Raw genomic sequence first — 16,419 nt, 5'->3', positions numbered from 1 at the left:
CATTTCTATTAACGCTCGCGAGTATTGATCGTTTTAAGATTCCTCCCGGTCTCGCAATTCTTCCGCGTTCAGCGAAATCGATTGGCCTGCGATTATCAGCATTGGAATTTTAATTGATCTCCAAATTGCGCTTTGACGGCGTCAGAGCGCATCGTTGGCATTTTCATTAAAATTCACGTTACGTTTTGCATCCGAAAGATCGGCCGATTACTTGTGTATAGCCGTAAATCGTTTGAACGATCTGCCTGTGTGACACAATCCGCGTCAATTTCCGGATCAAATATCGAGGCATCCGGGAAATAATTGCCGTCGCTTCTTTTTTACGCTGTCTGCTGTGTGCGATGATAGTTATCTCGATCGTTTCAATTGTTGCGTTTACCGTTGCATCATAGAAAGAGAGAGAGAGAGAGAGAAAGAGAGAAAGAAAAGCTTCTCGATGTCTTTTCTGTGGCTTTCGCGAGCGACCGATTTCCTAATTTTCTTCACTGCTGATGCCTGATCGCTTGTCACGCGGCGGATGACAAATAAGCGAAATAAGTTGTTTTAGATTGTTTAGTCGCCGCAACAGGTTGCGACTCAACAGGTTCAATAGTAACGTCGCTTTGAACGTCTGTTCAGGTACAACCGATGCGTAATCGAATTCCGTACGTTTCATCTGATTTTTCCGCCGCGAGACTCGGCTAAATTTATGTCATCGCTTGCGACGTGGTTTTTGCGTTATCTTGTTCTTGCGCAGCAACAATCGCTTCACACGATTTATTTTTATCTCGAAGATATCGCAGTTGCGAATAATTACGATCGCAAACTCAATTGTCACTTTTAGCCGATACCGAATGCGGGTTCACGTCTCGTTCGCTGCTTCTCTCGCGCACGGCAGAATTTTATTGTTGTTTCCGAATCTATATCGATATGACGTGCACGACGTTCTGATTGACAGCAACGTTCGATCGTCAATGTGCACTGCCAAAGCCGGCGCACCGAACACGCCGCAATGTTCTCTTTAACGAAGCTTTCTCTCGAAGTTTTGTGTTTCCGGTCGGGTGACTGATGTAGAACCCGGTTGGTTGCGCGGACAGATAGATATTGTTCGCGATTCAAGATGTTATTGACATTCGACGCGTCCGCAACTGACGGCGAAATCAGCCCGGTTTTGATTTTAAATTCGACGTTTCTCTCCTCTGTCTTCGCATCGGCCTCGATTTTATATATAGTAGCGGCGGTTATCTCCAGCGAACCGGAATGCGAAACTGTGCTCAAACACACCGAGTTCTTCCGTTCTGTCGCCTTTCCGCGCCGAAGTTGCACAAACGGCGGCTCAAGTGATTCATTCCTGACCCTTCATCCCTACGTTCGATTGAATCGCGAGTTGCTCGTTTTGCGAAACGTTAACATGCCGATTACGATCGGTATTTACAATATAACGTCGCGGAATTTGAAGGTTGGTATTCGCGTTATGACCCGTGCTCTCTTTTTCTTTTGCCGCGGCGATAACACGTCGCGTTCGATTTTATCGCGTCCGATAATTCCGCACGTCTGCCATCTGACGACGATGTTGCAGCGATTGTGTTCTTCGTGTTTACTTTCGTAATCGAATCTTCGCTGAAATTGCCATTCACATTGTCATATCCAATATAACATTGTCCGTACGTCATTGCTTGTCGAAACGCTCAGATTTGTCTCAAGTCGCGTTTGATCGATACGTGTATGTGATACTTTTCACGTTCGACAAAACGGATGTTACAATGTCTTTTTTTTTTTTTTTTTTTTTTATTCTCAATTGTACATAGGCTGCAACGAAAACGCTCGCAGACGTCGATTCATTATCCAGATTTCGGTTTGATATTCGCAGCGAAGCTTCCTCGCATGAATTCTCGGATTCATATTCTTCTCGACGTTTTATTGCACTCTGAGTTTTTCGTCTGTTGAAAGATGGTTTTATAATTAAACGATCTGATACCCCTTTCTGTTTGCCATCCTATCGCCCGTTCCGGCAAAATTAGTTTCTCTCTTTCTCTCTCTCTCTCTCCTTTTCTCTGTTTTTTTTCCGAGAAGACTCGTTCGAAACGGTAATCCGTGTTATTCCGCACGGAATTGAGCGCGTCTACCGGCTTCCATGATAAATGCGCCAGATATATATCCGTAGACGGGATTTTGCAGTCTAATCCACCGGCAAGAGCGTCAAAAATTGCCAACGGCGGAAATCGATCTCCCGTCAATATTTACTCGCGAATTTCTCCAGCGTCCGATCGTAGGTCAGGAATCAAATTGCAAATCAGTTGGAAGTCTTTTTCGCGTGAAGCAACACCCGGAGAGACACAATCCGTCTTCTTGCTGCAAATAAGCACACCGGCTCAGAAGGAGACCGATATTCTCAAAAGCAAACTAGCGTCGGAATGCCTGATGTCACTATATATCTCAATCGCTTCTGGCGTAAGCAAACTCGACTCGAGCGTGCGACACAACAAACGAGCGAGATGAAACTCTTCAATCGTTGATGCGTGAGGTGATATCGTATATCGCGCGGCATCAATTTGCGAACACGCGAATCGCGACGAAGACGATTACTTGAAGAGAATTAAAATCGCGATATGACGTGTGTCAGTTCTGATGATGTTTTCGCCAGAACGAATGCGACAAGTAAATTCAAAAGGAGTAGATCGTATTCTCGAAACGGGGGAATCGATCGCGCGAAGATGGCTGAGACGAGTGGACGGCTTTTTTGCGGTAAAAAAATGCTTTGGCCATCGGTTTGATTCACGGTCCCAGTTAAGAAGAAACGCTTCTCTTCTCGAAACTTCTCTCCAATTTTCCTCGATTGCCACTTTGTTAGTCGAGGGTGTCGGATGATCATTAGTAATCGCCGCTTTTCACGTCGTCATAACGATCGTTAAAATGCCGAGCGCTCTCGTTAGCCAACAAGATTTGACGCGATTTTCTTCCGTCGGATTCTCATTCTTCTCGCGCGGAATCGACTTTCGTCATTTAAGCAATTCGAAATCGCCGTAATCGATTTCTCTTTTCGGTGCCACGCGATATTGAATCGCGGTCTGTCATTGCAAAAGAAAAGAGTTCGTCGTCGTTCCCAGTTCGCTCGGAGTAATTTGATCTTCAAACCGCGTCGTCGAAGAATTCTCTCGATTGCACTTGATGTCTCTTCCACGTCGCGCTCGATAACGACATCGAAGTCCGGAACATCACTCGACACGCGCTTCTTCTGCTCTCGGATTCTCTCGACGCGAGAGTTCGATCTTGTGCGAGAACGAGATTTGTGGAGAAAACTGTAAAGTCGCACGCTGACCGTGATCTCGCATCGTAAATGCAGAACGACGTGTAAAGATGTCATTTGTATCTTCCGCGTGATCTGAAGATTGAATTTCCGTTTGTGAACGCCAAGATATTCCGCGAGACCGGCTTCCGCTTTCTGCGTGGGTTGCGTTTGCGATCGTGCGCTATCATTATATCGCGCGAGCGTTAGCTACCACGTTAGGAGTTTGTATATCACATTCGTAAATTCTTCACTATCGTGCGAACGTCGATCACCGACTTCGAACTAGAAACAGGCGTGCCATCGTCTTTCTCTTGTCGTGCTCGAGAATGTCGCGCACTGAATTCCATTCTGTCACCGATCAAGCTCGTCCTAAATTGAGGGCGAAACTTTCCAACCTTCTTTGAATTTACTGTACCTTTATTCCATTAAATTGCTCACTAGAATTTCTATTTGTAAAGCTCAACGTCGTAATGACAATCTGTAATTAATGGACATGCTGCTGGTTAATTAATAACAAAGAAGAAAACAATAATGGAATTAGAATCTGTGACATTTCAGATAATGTAGGATTGATAATTAAAATTTTAGAATAAAAAGAAAAACAGCAAGACAAGTACTGTCGATGCGCAGTAAATTTCTACTGAACGATATTTCGGAATTTATTTATCGCGGAAACAAAAACGAGATTCGCGCAATACTTTCACTGAATATTTACTTGAGATTTTAATTACAAAGAGATTTCTCCTCCGAAGAAGCAAGGGCTGCATTTATTTTCGCTTCCCGCCTCAAACGAACGTTATTGTCGTAATACGGGAGGGAGGGGAATGTCCTTTCCCGAGCATTTCGCGTTTCTCATTTATTTTGCTGCGTTCGGCGCGGCGTGTTACCCTGAATTCCACCGGCGAGTGCACACGTTTCTAAGCAGGTAGTAGCAGTCGCATTGTTTCAACGCGAGACTCTTGTTTGAATTGGTATCGGAAGCATGTACGTGACATGCCGCGCAGCGAGCTAACTGCGACCGCCCCGTCAACGTCGGTGTATTACATTTCTGACGCGAGTAATGGATACCGTACGTACGCAGGAATGTCGTAATGATGTCAATATAACCATATGTATTTTTGATACATATTTAAAAATATTTTCTTTTGTAACTGTATGCGTTCTACATGTAGAAGTGCGAAAGTGCAGTCGGATAACGGAGATCTATTTTCGAACGCTCGGAGAGAGAGAGAGAAAGAGAGAGAGCGAGTTTTCACATGATAATATATATCTGATATTACATCTCTCCTTCGCGATGGCATCGCGTGCATACTAGGTACGCGGTTTCACATATCACGTCGCTGTTCCGCTGTCGTATACTCGACTTTACGAAACCAAACTACATTATACTCGAGAGTAATTAGGTCACATTAATCTTTAACGTCGAAACAGTTTTGTAATGACGAGAAATTTTAATTCCGAATTTGTTCGAACAAATCTGAAGATCTTGTTCTCTTTCTGTTGCTTAGAATGTTAATTTCAAAAATTACTGTCGTTCCGTACAACCGATATGTACGAGATTTCGCTGTGATCAATAATGCGCAAATCGATACCTGCCGGTGTTGAATACGTTCTGTAATGCATCGTCGTGTCAGTATGATTGCGATACAGATGTACGTTTTCGCGATAAATGGAACATGTGGGTGTTTTTTTCCATCGAAAAATTGAACGCCCGTTTACGTTTTAACAAGATAAGACATTTCTCCGTACTACAGCGGGGAGAGCGTGGCTTTGACCGAAACGATGAATAGGTACGAGGGTGGAAGAAAAAGAAATACGAGTGGGTGAAAGCTTTCCTTGAATAAAGAAGACCTTAGGAAATCTCGGGCACTCTCGCGACGAGTGATGCTCTTTTTTTTGTTTAAATATCGAACGAGAACGAGCGTTGCTTACAACATTTTTCTTCGCGTATTTACAGGCTACACAATAGGTTCCAACATCGCCTTTGACATTTTCAGCGAACGTAGTGTGAAAAGTTAACTTTCAGTTTCACCACTTCACGTTGGCAAGAAAACAAATCATACGCACAAGATCGTAATTATCAACAATAATTATTTTTGAAGAATGCTTTGTGAAGTAATTGCGATTTCTCTTAATTATGATGTCCTTTTTTGCACGTTTTTACGCCGATACTTCATCGTGGTGTCGTTTGCTGTTATTTCGAAGCGAAGATGCTTTCTCGCCGCGGAAAGGCCTGAAACAAAAATATTTCAGACGATGACAAGTGATTCGTTATCTCGCGCGACAATTATTTATCTCTCTTCCACGCGATGAAAAGAAACTTTGCCGAACCTCTTCAAGATTCGTGTGCTACGTGGCGATTTCCCCTCGACCGGTCCAAGTTCGATCTTCTTCACGCAATACTCCCATGTATTTTATTGACTAACGCGCTTTCGCGTTGGAAGTAAATGATAACAGCAATATATCCCTGCGGAGGCAATCGAGTGCGGGAGAAAATTAACTAGCGATCCAATCTCTGAGTTCGCTTTTTTTCTATATCGGCGACATCTGCTGTCGACGCGTACGTTTGTACAGAGCGCGACGAAATAAAAATCCGTATGAATTCATTCGGAATGAGTGTGCCTCAGGAATCTATAGAACTACGAACGCAGTTCTACTTTAGCGCGCGCGCGCGCACACACAATATTCGTCGAAATAAATTGTTGTCGGAACGTGCTTTTGCCATTGCGCGTCGATTAACTGGTCCATCCGATTTCCGCCGCACTTATGGAAGCTCTTCCCGACGATCACAAAAAGAACTCTGTGACTGTAATGCATTTAATGATCTAGATAAAAGTCTTCGTCGCGAGTGAAAATCGATCGGAAAACGACGTCCAAAGTGGACTACTACTGCATGCCCGCGTTATTTCTATTACAACGTTCCCCTATCATTCCGATGATGCGCGCATTCTCTTCTCTCTATAGCGTCTATTGTCGAGAGATCTCAGATTCCCGCGGTCGCGATAAAGCACATTATCATTTGCCGGGAATACCGTCACGGGAATAGCCGATCGTGGAGTGCAATACTCCATTGGCGTTCGCCGACGAAACGTCACTTGGAAGCGGTATCGATGTTGGCTCCGGTATGTTCGGAAGTTTCGTCATCCGCCAACAATGCGCGTAATATTTGCGCGCACCATCTTCCGCCACGTATAGTCGAAAATTAGTTTCTCGCGATAAATCTATTCTCATGGCGACATCCACGATTATCGCCGGGATCGGACGGCCCTTGTGTTCTATCTCCGCGACATAAAAACGAATTTTAGGATTTACGATCCCCAAATCTTTCCAATATACGTCGTATCTATCGGCAACACCAACCAGTCCGAATTTTCATCGTCGTTTATCTTTATCGGCAATTTTCATCCCGAAATGTCTCTGAATTTCGCCCCGCGAAATATATCATGTCGATTTAGTAGGGGATGAATGAACTAGCAAACATGTATGTACATATATTTGCTGTATATATACACACAAGATGTCTTTTAAAAAGGACTACGTATTCTTTAATCATACCGCATCTCTCGCGTTTATTTATTCGCTACGTTCATCTCTCGACGTTACTCGCAAATATGGCAGTCTTTTCTTCTGAGGCACAATTGAGAGGGGAAATGAGCGTGCATTTCTATTTCTCGAGCGGTTACGGAAAGCAACATTCTGAACGACGGTTTTCGCTATTCAGCTTTTTGTGCTTTTGTTACAAAAGTTTCTTGCGGAGCAATCGTTCGCCCGGTTGGACAACAACGCGAAGTAATCGACTTTGAGACGGGTTGTTTGGTTTGAAAAGTGACTAGCTTATGCGCTCGGTATGTCACGAATGCGGTCGCATCCTGTAAGTAAATCCTTCCAAGTTCGCGAAGTGTTGGTTTAATCGATCAAGCTAAGCGACTGCTATCGTACTTCCTTTAATCATTGAAGATTTTTCTTCAATCTGCTTTAAAGAAAGATTTGACTCGCAGCGATAATAAGAAGAACAGTGAATTATGTTCTCTGTATAATTTTGGAATAGCAGTCTCGTGATTCTGAAAAGAGAACGTTGCTTTGGAAAATTAACCCGGGCATTTTTTCAAGATTGAAATGTAGCTTTTTATCGCCGCAAATAAATAATATCCTCTCGTCTCTTTTATTGAATGTTTTATTGCAGGGCGATTGTTTTAATAAGAAAAAGGCGCGTTGCTGTGAAAAAACAATATATTAAGAACACTATCTGCAATATTGTAATAAATGACGGTAAATTGTGTGTGTAAACGCGGTGGGATTCCGCGTGAGTGGATCGAATCGCTATATTTTCGATACCTGAATTTTTACACGTAAGGGGAATATATCGACTGCTTAAATTTTAATCAAACTGGAAGTTGAGATTTTGTAGAACGACGTAATTGGTGAAGGGTACGAAGTTTCATCTTGGTCTAATCGCAAGAGAGGTGACCTAGTGGTTGCTTCTCTCGTTTTTCTCGGCAGACTTTCGACGTCAGATTGATCTTTGTCATTAGCGCGGACGAAACCTCTTCCCGATTTCGTGCAAACTCTCCTGCGAGGGTGCGACGTCATAGAAGTAAGATACGGCGCATCGAGCCGCTGTATACACCCTCCGCTTCCACGCGCATCGGAACTGCTCTAGATAAACGGGAGAAAATGTGTTTTCCCAGAACCGGACATCGATCTAAGTGGGGTCTCAGCTCGAGTGTTCACATGCTAAAAGCGAGAGGTACTCGAACGAAGGAAAATGGATGAAACTCGCAATAATTGCTGCGGGATTATTGATTGTCCGGCAAGTTATAGGGAGTCCGCGACGATGACTCGCGGAACAGTTAGCTTTGACGTTGTACATTCCTCCGAATAATTTAGCACGTTACACAATATTGTAGAGAGGCGAAACTATGTTCTAAACTTCGCGCAATGAAATTTGTCTCAATTACGATATTCAAAGGATTACTTACCGATCGATAGATATCGCCATCAGAGTGAAGACGCTGGCGCATATCGTAAGAACCGCGATGAACTGGCAAATCTTGCAGTAGAGCGTGCCAAAGGGCCAGTGGCTGTTGAGCATGTAGATGTAATTGAAGGTGACATTCAAGGTGGATACCATGGCGTCTGCGATGCTCAGGTTTACCAAGAAATAGTTGGTGACGGTACGCATCCGCCTGTGCGCCAACACAATCCATATCACTATCAGATTGCCGCCGGTCGCCACGATGATCATACCAGTAAACAGAAGCGTCCAGATCATCTGACGCCACCACGGCAACACGAATTGATTCCCCCCCAGCTCCAAGTCTGTGTAGTTGGTGCTGTTGTAATAGGTATCATTGTCGAGCCACAGTGACGACACGTTCCAAGGGAGAGACGTGGAGTCGAACGTTGTCAAGTCGTCGAGGCTCTGCATTTCTTTGCGTGGCTCTCGTTGATTTATTACAGGAGCGGAAGACTACCGTATGTGTGTGTGTGTGTGTGTTTTCTTTATGTTTTTACTCGTCTATCGTTTAAAAATGTTCATTTTTACGTTCGTAATTTTCTCACGCTGCTATTTCTTATCTCGAACTTAACGCGATCTCGAGCGCCTTCGGTCAAAGAGTGTAATCTTCGTCACCTCGTTTGTAATTCGTTACTTGCGTTTTCTCCTTTCTGGGCACACATCTGAGGGAAACTGATAACCGTTGACACGATTGTAACACCGAGATGGCGTCATAGAGAAACTTTGTACATCGATCGATCGTTAAGTGCGCCCATCTATCGCGTTCATTTCTCTTCCGGAGAATAATTCTCAGAATGCTCGGAATACTCGCAATATTCGCTCGGCGCTTAATTTCGAGAAGGCGGGATGAATAAAATTAGCTGCGGTCAGAAACTATAACGGAGCCAGCGTCTTTCGAAGAGAATAACTTACATATTCCGATCGCACATACCTGGCCGTCTGAGCGCGAGCTTTTGCGATCGCGTCGACGTAACACCGTGACTTGCATCGTGTTCCGCTTGACACACTACGTGATCGAAGCATCGTCGCTTGAATTTTTCGCCTTGGCTACGCGTTGTCCGCGAGAAGAGTTTCTGGGTCGCGGTCAAAATGTCGGCGACCATCCATCGATCTTCTCGACGTCGCGGCGGAGAATCCACTTCACGCACTTCCGAGTCTCTCGTTCGAGGTGGATTTTCCGTGAAAACGCGTTGATTGTTCCAAATGCGAACCTTTAATTTCAACGCGTCCCATCGCAATAGATTGTGCGTGCGACAAATCGCGTTTTTCCGTTCGGCCGATCTTGATTGAAAAATCCGCGCCGGTAACGGGGCGGAATCGCTTCGTTTCTACCGGCTTGTGTCACGCGCTCACGAACACCGATTGATTACCGGAAACCGTTAATTCGAACTTACTTTCTCGTTTATCGAGTCCGTCGTAACGATTGTACCTTCTTGCGGCGCACCATTTCATTAGTTTCGCCAAAGTGGCACGGCCGTATCGATAGTATCGGCACGATTCTCCGTGTGCTTTTTTGTCGATTATTCTACGTGCTACGGTAACGTCGACTCGATCGACAACACCGGGCTTCGACGTTCGAGTGCACTTCTACTTGCATTTCATGCACGAGCGCCTTCCGCAGTATTCAATCCCGAGCCGCCGAGCGATCGTTGCTGAATGATGGTCCATTGTGTCCCCACGGTTTATTCGCCCAAGATGAGTACACTTTTTTCCCGATATACTTGGAGCTTCCGATTTTCAATGTAACCCTTTTTCTTTGACAATCGTCGTCATCGTCGTCAATCTTTTTTTGTATCGACTCGCTTCTTTTTCTAGAAGACGGACGAGATCAGTGGTCGCGCGTTGCTTATTACAATATATCTCACAGAGAGAAGCCTCTGATGATTTTTCTCCTACTTTATGACAGTTTCGCGTTTAATCTCGCCGCCGTTGCTTCTAGTTCTCGTATCCTGTCGTCCCGTTCCGCTTAACGATTACTAAAAATGTCGTTGATGCGTCGTCGTGACATTCGCTCGTTTTATGACAAGACCGTTCTTGCGTGTTAGCACGTCGCCGATGTTTCTCGCGAAACATCGGATGCGGACGAGGATAAATTCCGGCTCTCAGAAATTTCGGTGTGTGTAAGGTTCGTTGTCTGACGTTTGCTCGCCTCCGCAAAAAAAGTATCGCCCCGCTCTATCATGTGCGACGATACGAGCGCCTAATGGAGCCGTGGTTTTGCGACGATTCTCGTCAAACCTTTATTCTGTTCATAACTCAACGCCTTTTTTTGCGCGTAACGTTGTATATTGCGGCAACGTGTAAAACTGAGCTCGTCCGGTTTTCTTATCACGTTTTGTGCGGATGGAAAAGTGACGTTCTATTTTAACTCTTCGCTCCCGTAACCGATTGGGTAATTTTTCACAACACGTCGCTAATGAAATGTCACGATTTTGCGTTGCTCCTCGTCGGTCTTTTTGTTGCGTAAACATACCCTTCGCGTGATGGTCACGTTCAAGTGAGAGTTGACGATATCCGGAAGTGAAACTTCGTTTGAGAGTTCTTGTCATTTTTTTACAGCACACCTTGCGCACACGTCACTCGTCGTTTTATTATGTTGGTTTCGTTTTTCGTCGTTCGGCGATGCGCCGAGAATTCTAAAGTGGAACGAAACTTGCGCATTTTTCTTCGCTACGATGACGTTGTTCGCGATCCTTTCTCGATTCCGTTAGAACGGCCGGAAATTTGTGCCTGGCGCAAACAAGATCTCGTTAATTTTCAATTTGACTTCAAGATTTTGTTACACATTCGTGGCGTTTATCGTGCGTAAAGTGAAAATGTTGGTTCATAGCCAAAGGCGCATTAGCGAGAGATGAAGGAAAGTGACGGCTCGCGTTGCGTTTTCAAGGAAATTTCGCGCTCTTCCAAAACGCGCTGGAAGAAAGTTTGTTTCGTGTTTGCGATCGATAAGAAAGTTCCTCGAGAGCGACGCGTTTAACTGCTGTATGTTGATTACGGGATGTATAATCTGTGAAAGTTAGTAAAAAGTCCGAGCTTTTGCGAAACATCAAGGCGAGAAACTTTTTACAAGAATCACGAAACGAACTCCGAGCAGCAAATTCGTCCGTTGGTTACGCCGACAATGGAAAAATATTACACTTTTCGTCAGATTAGACGTTGGGGATGAGAACATGCGTCGTTGCGTTTTTCTATTTCAAGCACGAAGGATCCTCATTCTAATTAATCTTGTCTCCATAGAATCCCCGCAGTTCTTGTATATGGCGTGTGTTTTCACGAATTCTTGGCGAATTGCCGAATCCATCTACGGATAACGTCGATCTGGAAAAAAAAAAAAACATTACGGGCGTTGAGATCACTCATCATCCAAATAAAGCGCTACTCTCAACGTGAACGCCTTCATGAATTATCGCACGATTGTTCCGGGGCGGAAATGTCTTGCGTGTGGGCGAAATACTCGGAAAATAAAACCGACGATAAGTAACCATATTAGGAAGCGAAATCTGAAATTTCATCATTCGGACTATGGGCGACAAAAAAGAAGGCGTGCGCGCGCGCATTTGCTGGAGAAGTAAACACGCGCTGATTACGAATAGTTGAATTTCCCAAAGGAATTTAATTATAAAACGGAACACCGTGTTGCGATCTTCTCAATTAAGGCGTCCGGACGATTGCGCGGCACGTTTCGCGTTACTTCGAATAATCATTCTGCACAATTAGTAGTTTCTTCTCTTCCGTTCAATCGTTAAATAATCCTTCGCCTCGCCCACGCTTTATCGAAATGTAATTGCGGCGGCTCTGCCTCGCAAGAAGACGCTTTATTTTGTCGGATAATCCTTGCAAGACAATGACTTGCATAACAGCCGTATCCTCATCGGGCGCCATTATGTTTTCATATCGTTATTTTACATTCGCGTGCGCATCCGCGTTTATCTTTCCTTTGTTAACGACGAGATATAGCATTTGCGTAATTGCACGCCGCGCAACTGTGTGTGTGGGAGAGTGTTATTCTTTCCATTTAGGTTATCCGCAACAGACTTTTCGTGTATCATAATTAGAATTATTAGCGTGAAGAAAAAAATATAGTAATGAGAGTTTCGCGTTTTTTTTTTTTGCGCGCGCGTTATTTATCTAATCTAACGAGCATATCTCGCGTTCTGATAATCAAATATTTGCGATATAATGCGCATGCAAAACAAGAATGTAATATTATACAACGTGTAGAATCAAAATTGTCTTTCGCGTATGCGAGAACAGCACTCCAATGTAGTTCCAATAAATGTATATTCACATTGTTTACTCACAAAATGCACTTTCTGCACGATGATACTTCGTTCAATCTAACGACGCGACCTCATTTCTGTACGTTTTCGAACATGTGTGCTAAAACAATTTACTGATGGAATGAAGCCCCCGTATATAGAAAAAGTTCGTAAAAATTTGATACGCGATAAAATAACGAATCTTCCGGAGACGAGGTAAAAATAAAAATCAAACTACAAAAAGGTAATCACCGAACTGTAAATAGCTTCGTCGTCGTATAATCGCAGCATGGAATCGGAAAATTAACAAAGGAAATTATGCGAATCGACGACGTGTTTTTACCTACACGCGCACATTTGAATATCGCGCGTCATATAAAATGCAAGATCGCGCCGTTGTTGTCGACAATTATTTCTGTGCTGTTATAGTGCAGAATGGAAATTGGAGCTTATATGTTGATCCGTTTGCAATATAGCGGTACAACGGATTAAATCCCCGAAGGTGCATTTATGTGTATACACTTTTATTTCCGCGCATAACCCAATGATGAACTATACACATTTTCGTGTTTTAATTGCGCTTCACGCATCGCGAATCTTCCGCGCAACATTCATTTCTAAATGATAACTCTGCGGAAACAATTTTCAAATTTTATTTTCGCGCTTTTCCCGTATGTCGTAATTGTCGTTTATTTCTGCTTGCTCAAGTGCACGCGTGTATTCCGCGTAGCTTAATATTGTTTGGAAATTTGTTTTTTCGTACTACATCTTAAAGCTTATATCCGTCAAACGCTTTGCTCATACACTCAGCTCGATGACACAAAATAATCCGCGGTGGAAAGTTCTTGAACTATGCGTGCACACTACGGTTACTGCGGTATATGCCGGCGATTGTCCTCCGATTGCGCGCTGTTTTGCGGTAGGATGAGTAGCGAGTGAAATGGAGCAATTAACGCTCGAATATTGTTCCTGAATCTGAAAATAGCTGACGATCGATAACGTCGGCGGTAACGGCAACGGCGGTAGAACAGAGAGAGAGACAGAGAGAACTTCGACGAAGGGCGTCGTGATGGTTGCGGCATTCGTGACAACGTATGTAATAATTTCACGTTTTCGTAACATCCTCAAACTAGCTGCGAGGAATCCTCTCTTGTAACTTTAGACACTCGTCGACTATTCAGCTTTGATTAAAATTGTGCTACAGACAGACTGTAAAATTGTGTTTTACATAGTTTCTATGATTTATGGGACGAGACCGCGCATATGTCCTCGCAAAAATAGTAACTATGAGAATAGATTTATTTATAGAGCGAGACAAAGAGAGAGACACATGAACGTTTGTAAAATCCTTTTGTATACACCGTGTGTACAGTGGAAAACCGTGCTTTTAATTTATTCCTTTCTCAATCTCTCGATTTTTTCATGTCCGTACACGGTTCGGCTTAGTGCATTTTTATGGCGGCTTCAAACTTATTTATACGCGTGATAAAAGCGTGGAATGGTAAATTGATTATTCAAATATACGGAATAAAGTCGGAGTTTTCTTTACCGCCGATTGGACGTTGTTTGTTTCTCGCACAATTCGAACATGATTTGCCGTCACTTCTCATCAAGACGGAAAATAAAATTTTTATACATCGGATATGTTCGCGCACTGGAACTGATGTTTTCATGCGCACTCTCACGTTCGGGATAAGTCAATTTGGCGGTATATTCCGTCCAGTCGTCGTGGTCGGGAGAAGCGCGGAATTTTTCCGAGCAGAAAAACGTAGACGAAAGAATGCCGACGTGAAAATTGAACGCGCAACACTTTCGTGCCGGTGTTAAGGCGGGAAAGGCAAATAGAACGCAGTCAAGGACGGGTGGAATTGCCTGCACTCGATGGCACGATGCGCCCACGATGATGGTACACGCCGGTACGATTCAAAGTATGCAAATTGTGAATCACTCTGGACCTCACAGTCGGTTCCGCGATTCGTTCGAAAAGATACTGTTCTTTTTACTCCTTGCATCAAAAAGGATTCACTATTCGATATCGCAGTTGACCGATCCAGTTGTTCGTTTGTGGAAATTGATCATACTGAGAGATACAGTCTCTCGAGTTTGGAGTCCTGCGAGAGAGGAACTTTTATCTTGATCGTAATTTTTATCGTTCTTACTTATCAGATCGGGTTGTTAAACGACTCGCTATCAGGAAAAATTTGCGATTATCTTAGGATTTGACTGCATCGATAGACTGCAGCAAGACACGAACGAGGACAATAAAACGGGAACTGAAAAATATGAAAAAATCGAAACTTTGTAATATGCTAAAAAGTTTTTTTTTCCTACAAAATGATTGTTCGGGGAACCCAAAGAGCGCATGATACTGCGACTTTCTGAGATAGAAAAGAGAAAGCAACTTTGTAAAAGCTCAGGCTCTGTGATTCCCCTTAGCATCTGTAAAGACACGTGTGCGCTATGATAAAACGAATAGTCCGTTCTGGGTTGCTAGACAGGCGCGCGTTAACAATAGACGCACTCGGTCTGATGAAAAGAATCGTCTATCAACAGCCGCGCGGTGGTACACTCATTCCCTGACTTTTCCCTGCGCGGCGCTTGAAAACAAAACAACCGGCATCCGATAAAAGACAATTTTCTAAGCCCTACACGTCGGAAACTCCCAGAGAGAAATCTTATCTTGCAGACGTCACTGTTCGTTATATGAATGTGACGTCTTGTGCGCGCGTCTCGAAACTATCGAAGTCGCAAGCAAGCAGGAACCGCTTTCGTACGCGATCGATACGCGCCGCGAGTTCGAAACCGCGAGAAACGCGCGACAACTTGCCAGGTACTTGCCGACTCCTTCTCCTGTGTCTTCGCATTCTTCGTCGTGGAATTGAAATTCTCACAGACGGTCTCTAGAGACGTCGCGTCGCCGAGAGAGCGGAGGCCGTTCAGAAATTCGCGCGCAAGATCTGCGGATGAACGTTTCGTCGTGTCTCTAATTTGAAAAATGTATCTAGTGAATGTTAGTCGTCGACGAGAAGAAAATGCGAGCGTAAAGAACGCTTTACTCTTGTTGTAACTACAATTTTTATTTTCGTCACGCCGGGTCGGATTTAAGACGCGCGCGCATCACTTTTTCGCTCGGCTGAGTACGAGAAAGGCTGCCGCGTGGAAATTGTTCGCGGAAGAAAATGATAAGGAGAGAGAGAGAGAGAGGGAGAGAGACGTCACGTCTTAGAATCCTCTTGCATTCGCAGGAAGAAAAAACTACGTGAAAATTATTATTATTATTCACAGCTTTTTTCGCGCAGCAACGCAAAAATAAGAGGAACGCGCGAAAATAACGATGCAATGTAAATCTCGCGCGTCTGATGAAGAATCGGACACGTCTTTATAGTAAATTTGACGGCAATCGGATCAGAGCGTGATACATCTCGCTCTTTTTTTGATGATGTTTCAAAGATCAATTTTACATCACGCCATATATATATTCGCAAGTAATTCAAGAATAGACGGATTTTTTTTTAGATTTTGGACCAACATCCATTTTTTTTTATACCTGCGGTTAGTTTCGCGATGTATTGTCGAAAAGTAACATGTTCGCGGTTAGTCCACGTCGTCGTGTGCGATATTTTGTACAAAATAGAATATAATAAACGAAAACGTACATCCTGCCTTTGTTCAGTGCACAACTATACATCGAGTTTGCACAGCGAGCGTATTCTCGTTTTGCACTCTCTGTTTCTGTTGTTCGTTCCATCTTTTGGCTCAAATCGTGCTCTGCACGTGTCGTCTTCCTTCCTGCTTCCCCGCGGAGATATGTTGAATGTTCAGGTAACAATCTGAGACGAAAACAATATAATGGCCGAGCACTTCTCTCGCTGAAA

General features: G+C 43.9%; 1 protein-coding gene across 3 annotated transcripts in view; it reads right to left on the bottom strand.

Annotated features, from left to right (window-relative positions):
• Positions 1 to 11,604, bottom strand: part of LOC109863880 (tachykinin-like peptides receptor 99D) — a 28,703-nt gene extending 17,099 nt beyond the window's left edge. For all 3 annotated transcript variants that reach the window (XM_020444535.1, XM_020444534.1, XM_020444536.1), the window contains exon 1: positions 8,248 to 11,604. In XM_020444535.1, the coding sequence (XP_020300124.1) occupies positions 8,248 to 8,696 (449 nt within the window). In that variant the 5' untranslated portion in view covers positions 8,697 to 11,604. The remainder of the gene's footprint in view (positions 1 to 8,247) is intronic.
• Positions 11,605 to 16,419: the final 4,815 nt, after the last annotated feature.

The sequence above is a fragment of the Pseudomyrmex gracilis genome, unplaced genomic scaffold, assembly GCF_002006095.1.
Source record: "Pseudomyrmex gracilis isolate BER0280 unplaced genomic scaffold, ASM200609v1 scaffold_14, whole genome shotgun sequence".
NCBI lineage: Eukaryota > Metazoa > Arthropoda > Insecta > Hymenoptera > Formicidae > Pseudomyrmex > Pseudomyrmex gracilis.
Note: the sequence above shows the minus strand (reverse complement) of the source record. Positions and strands in the feature narration are given on the sequence as shown.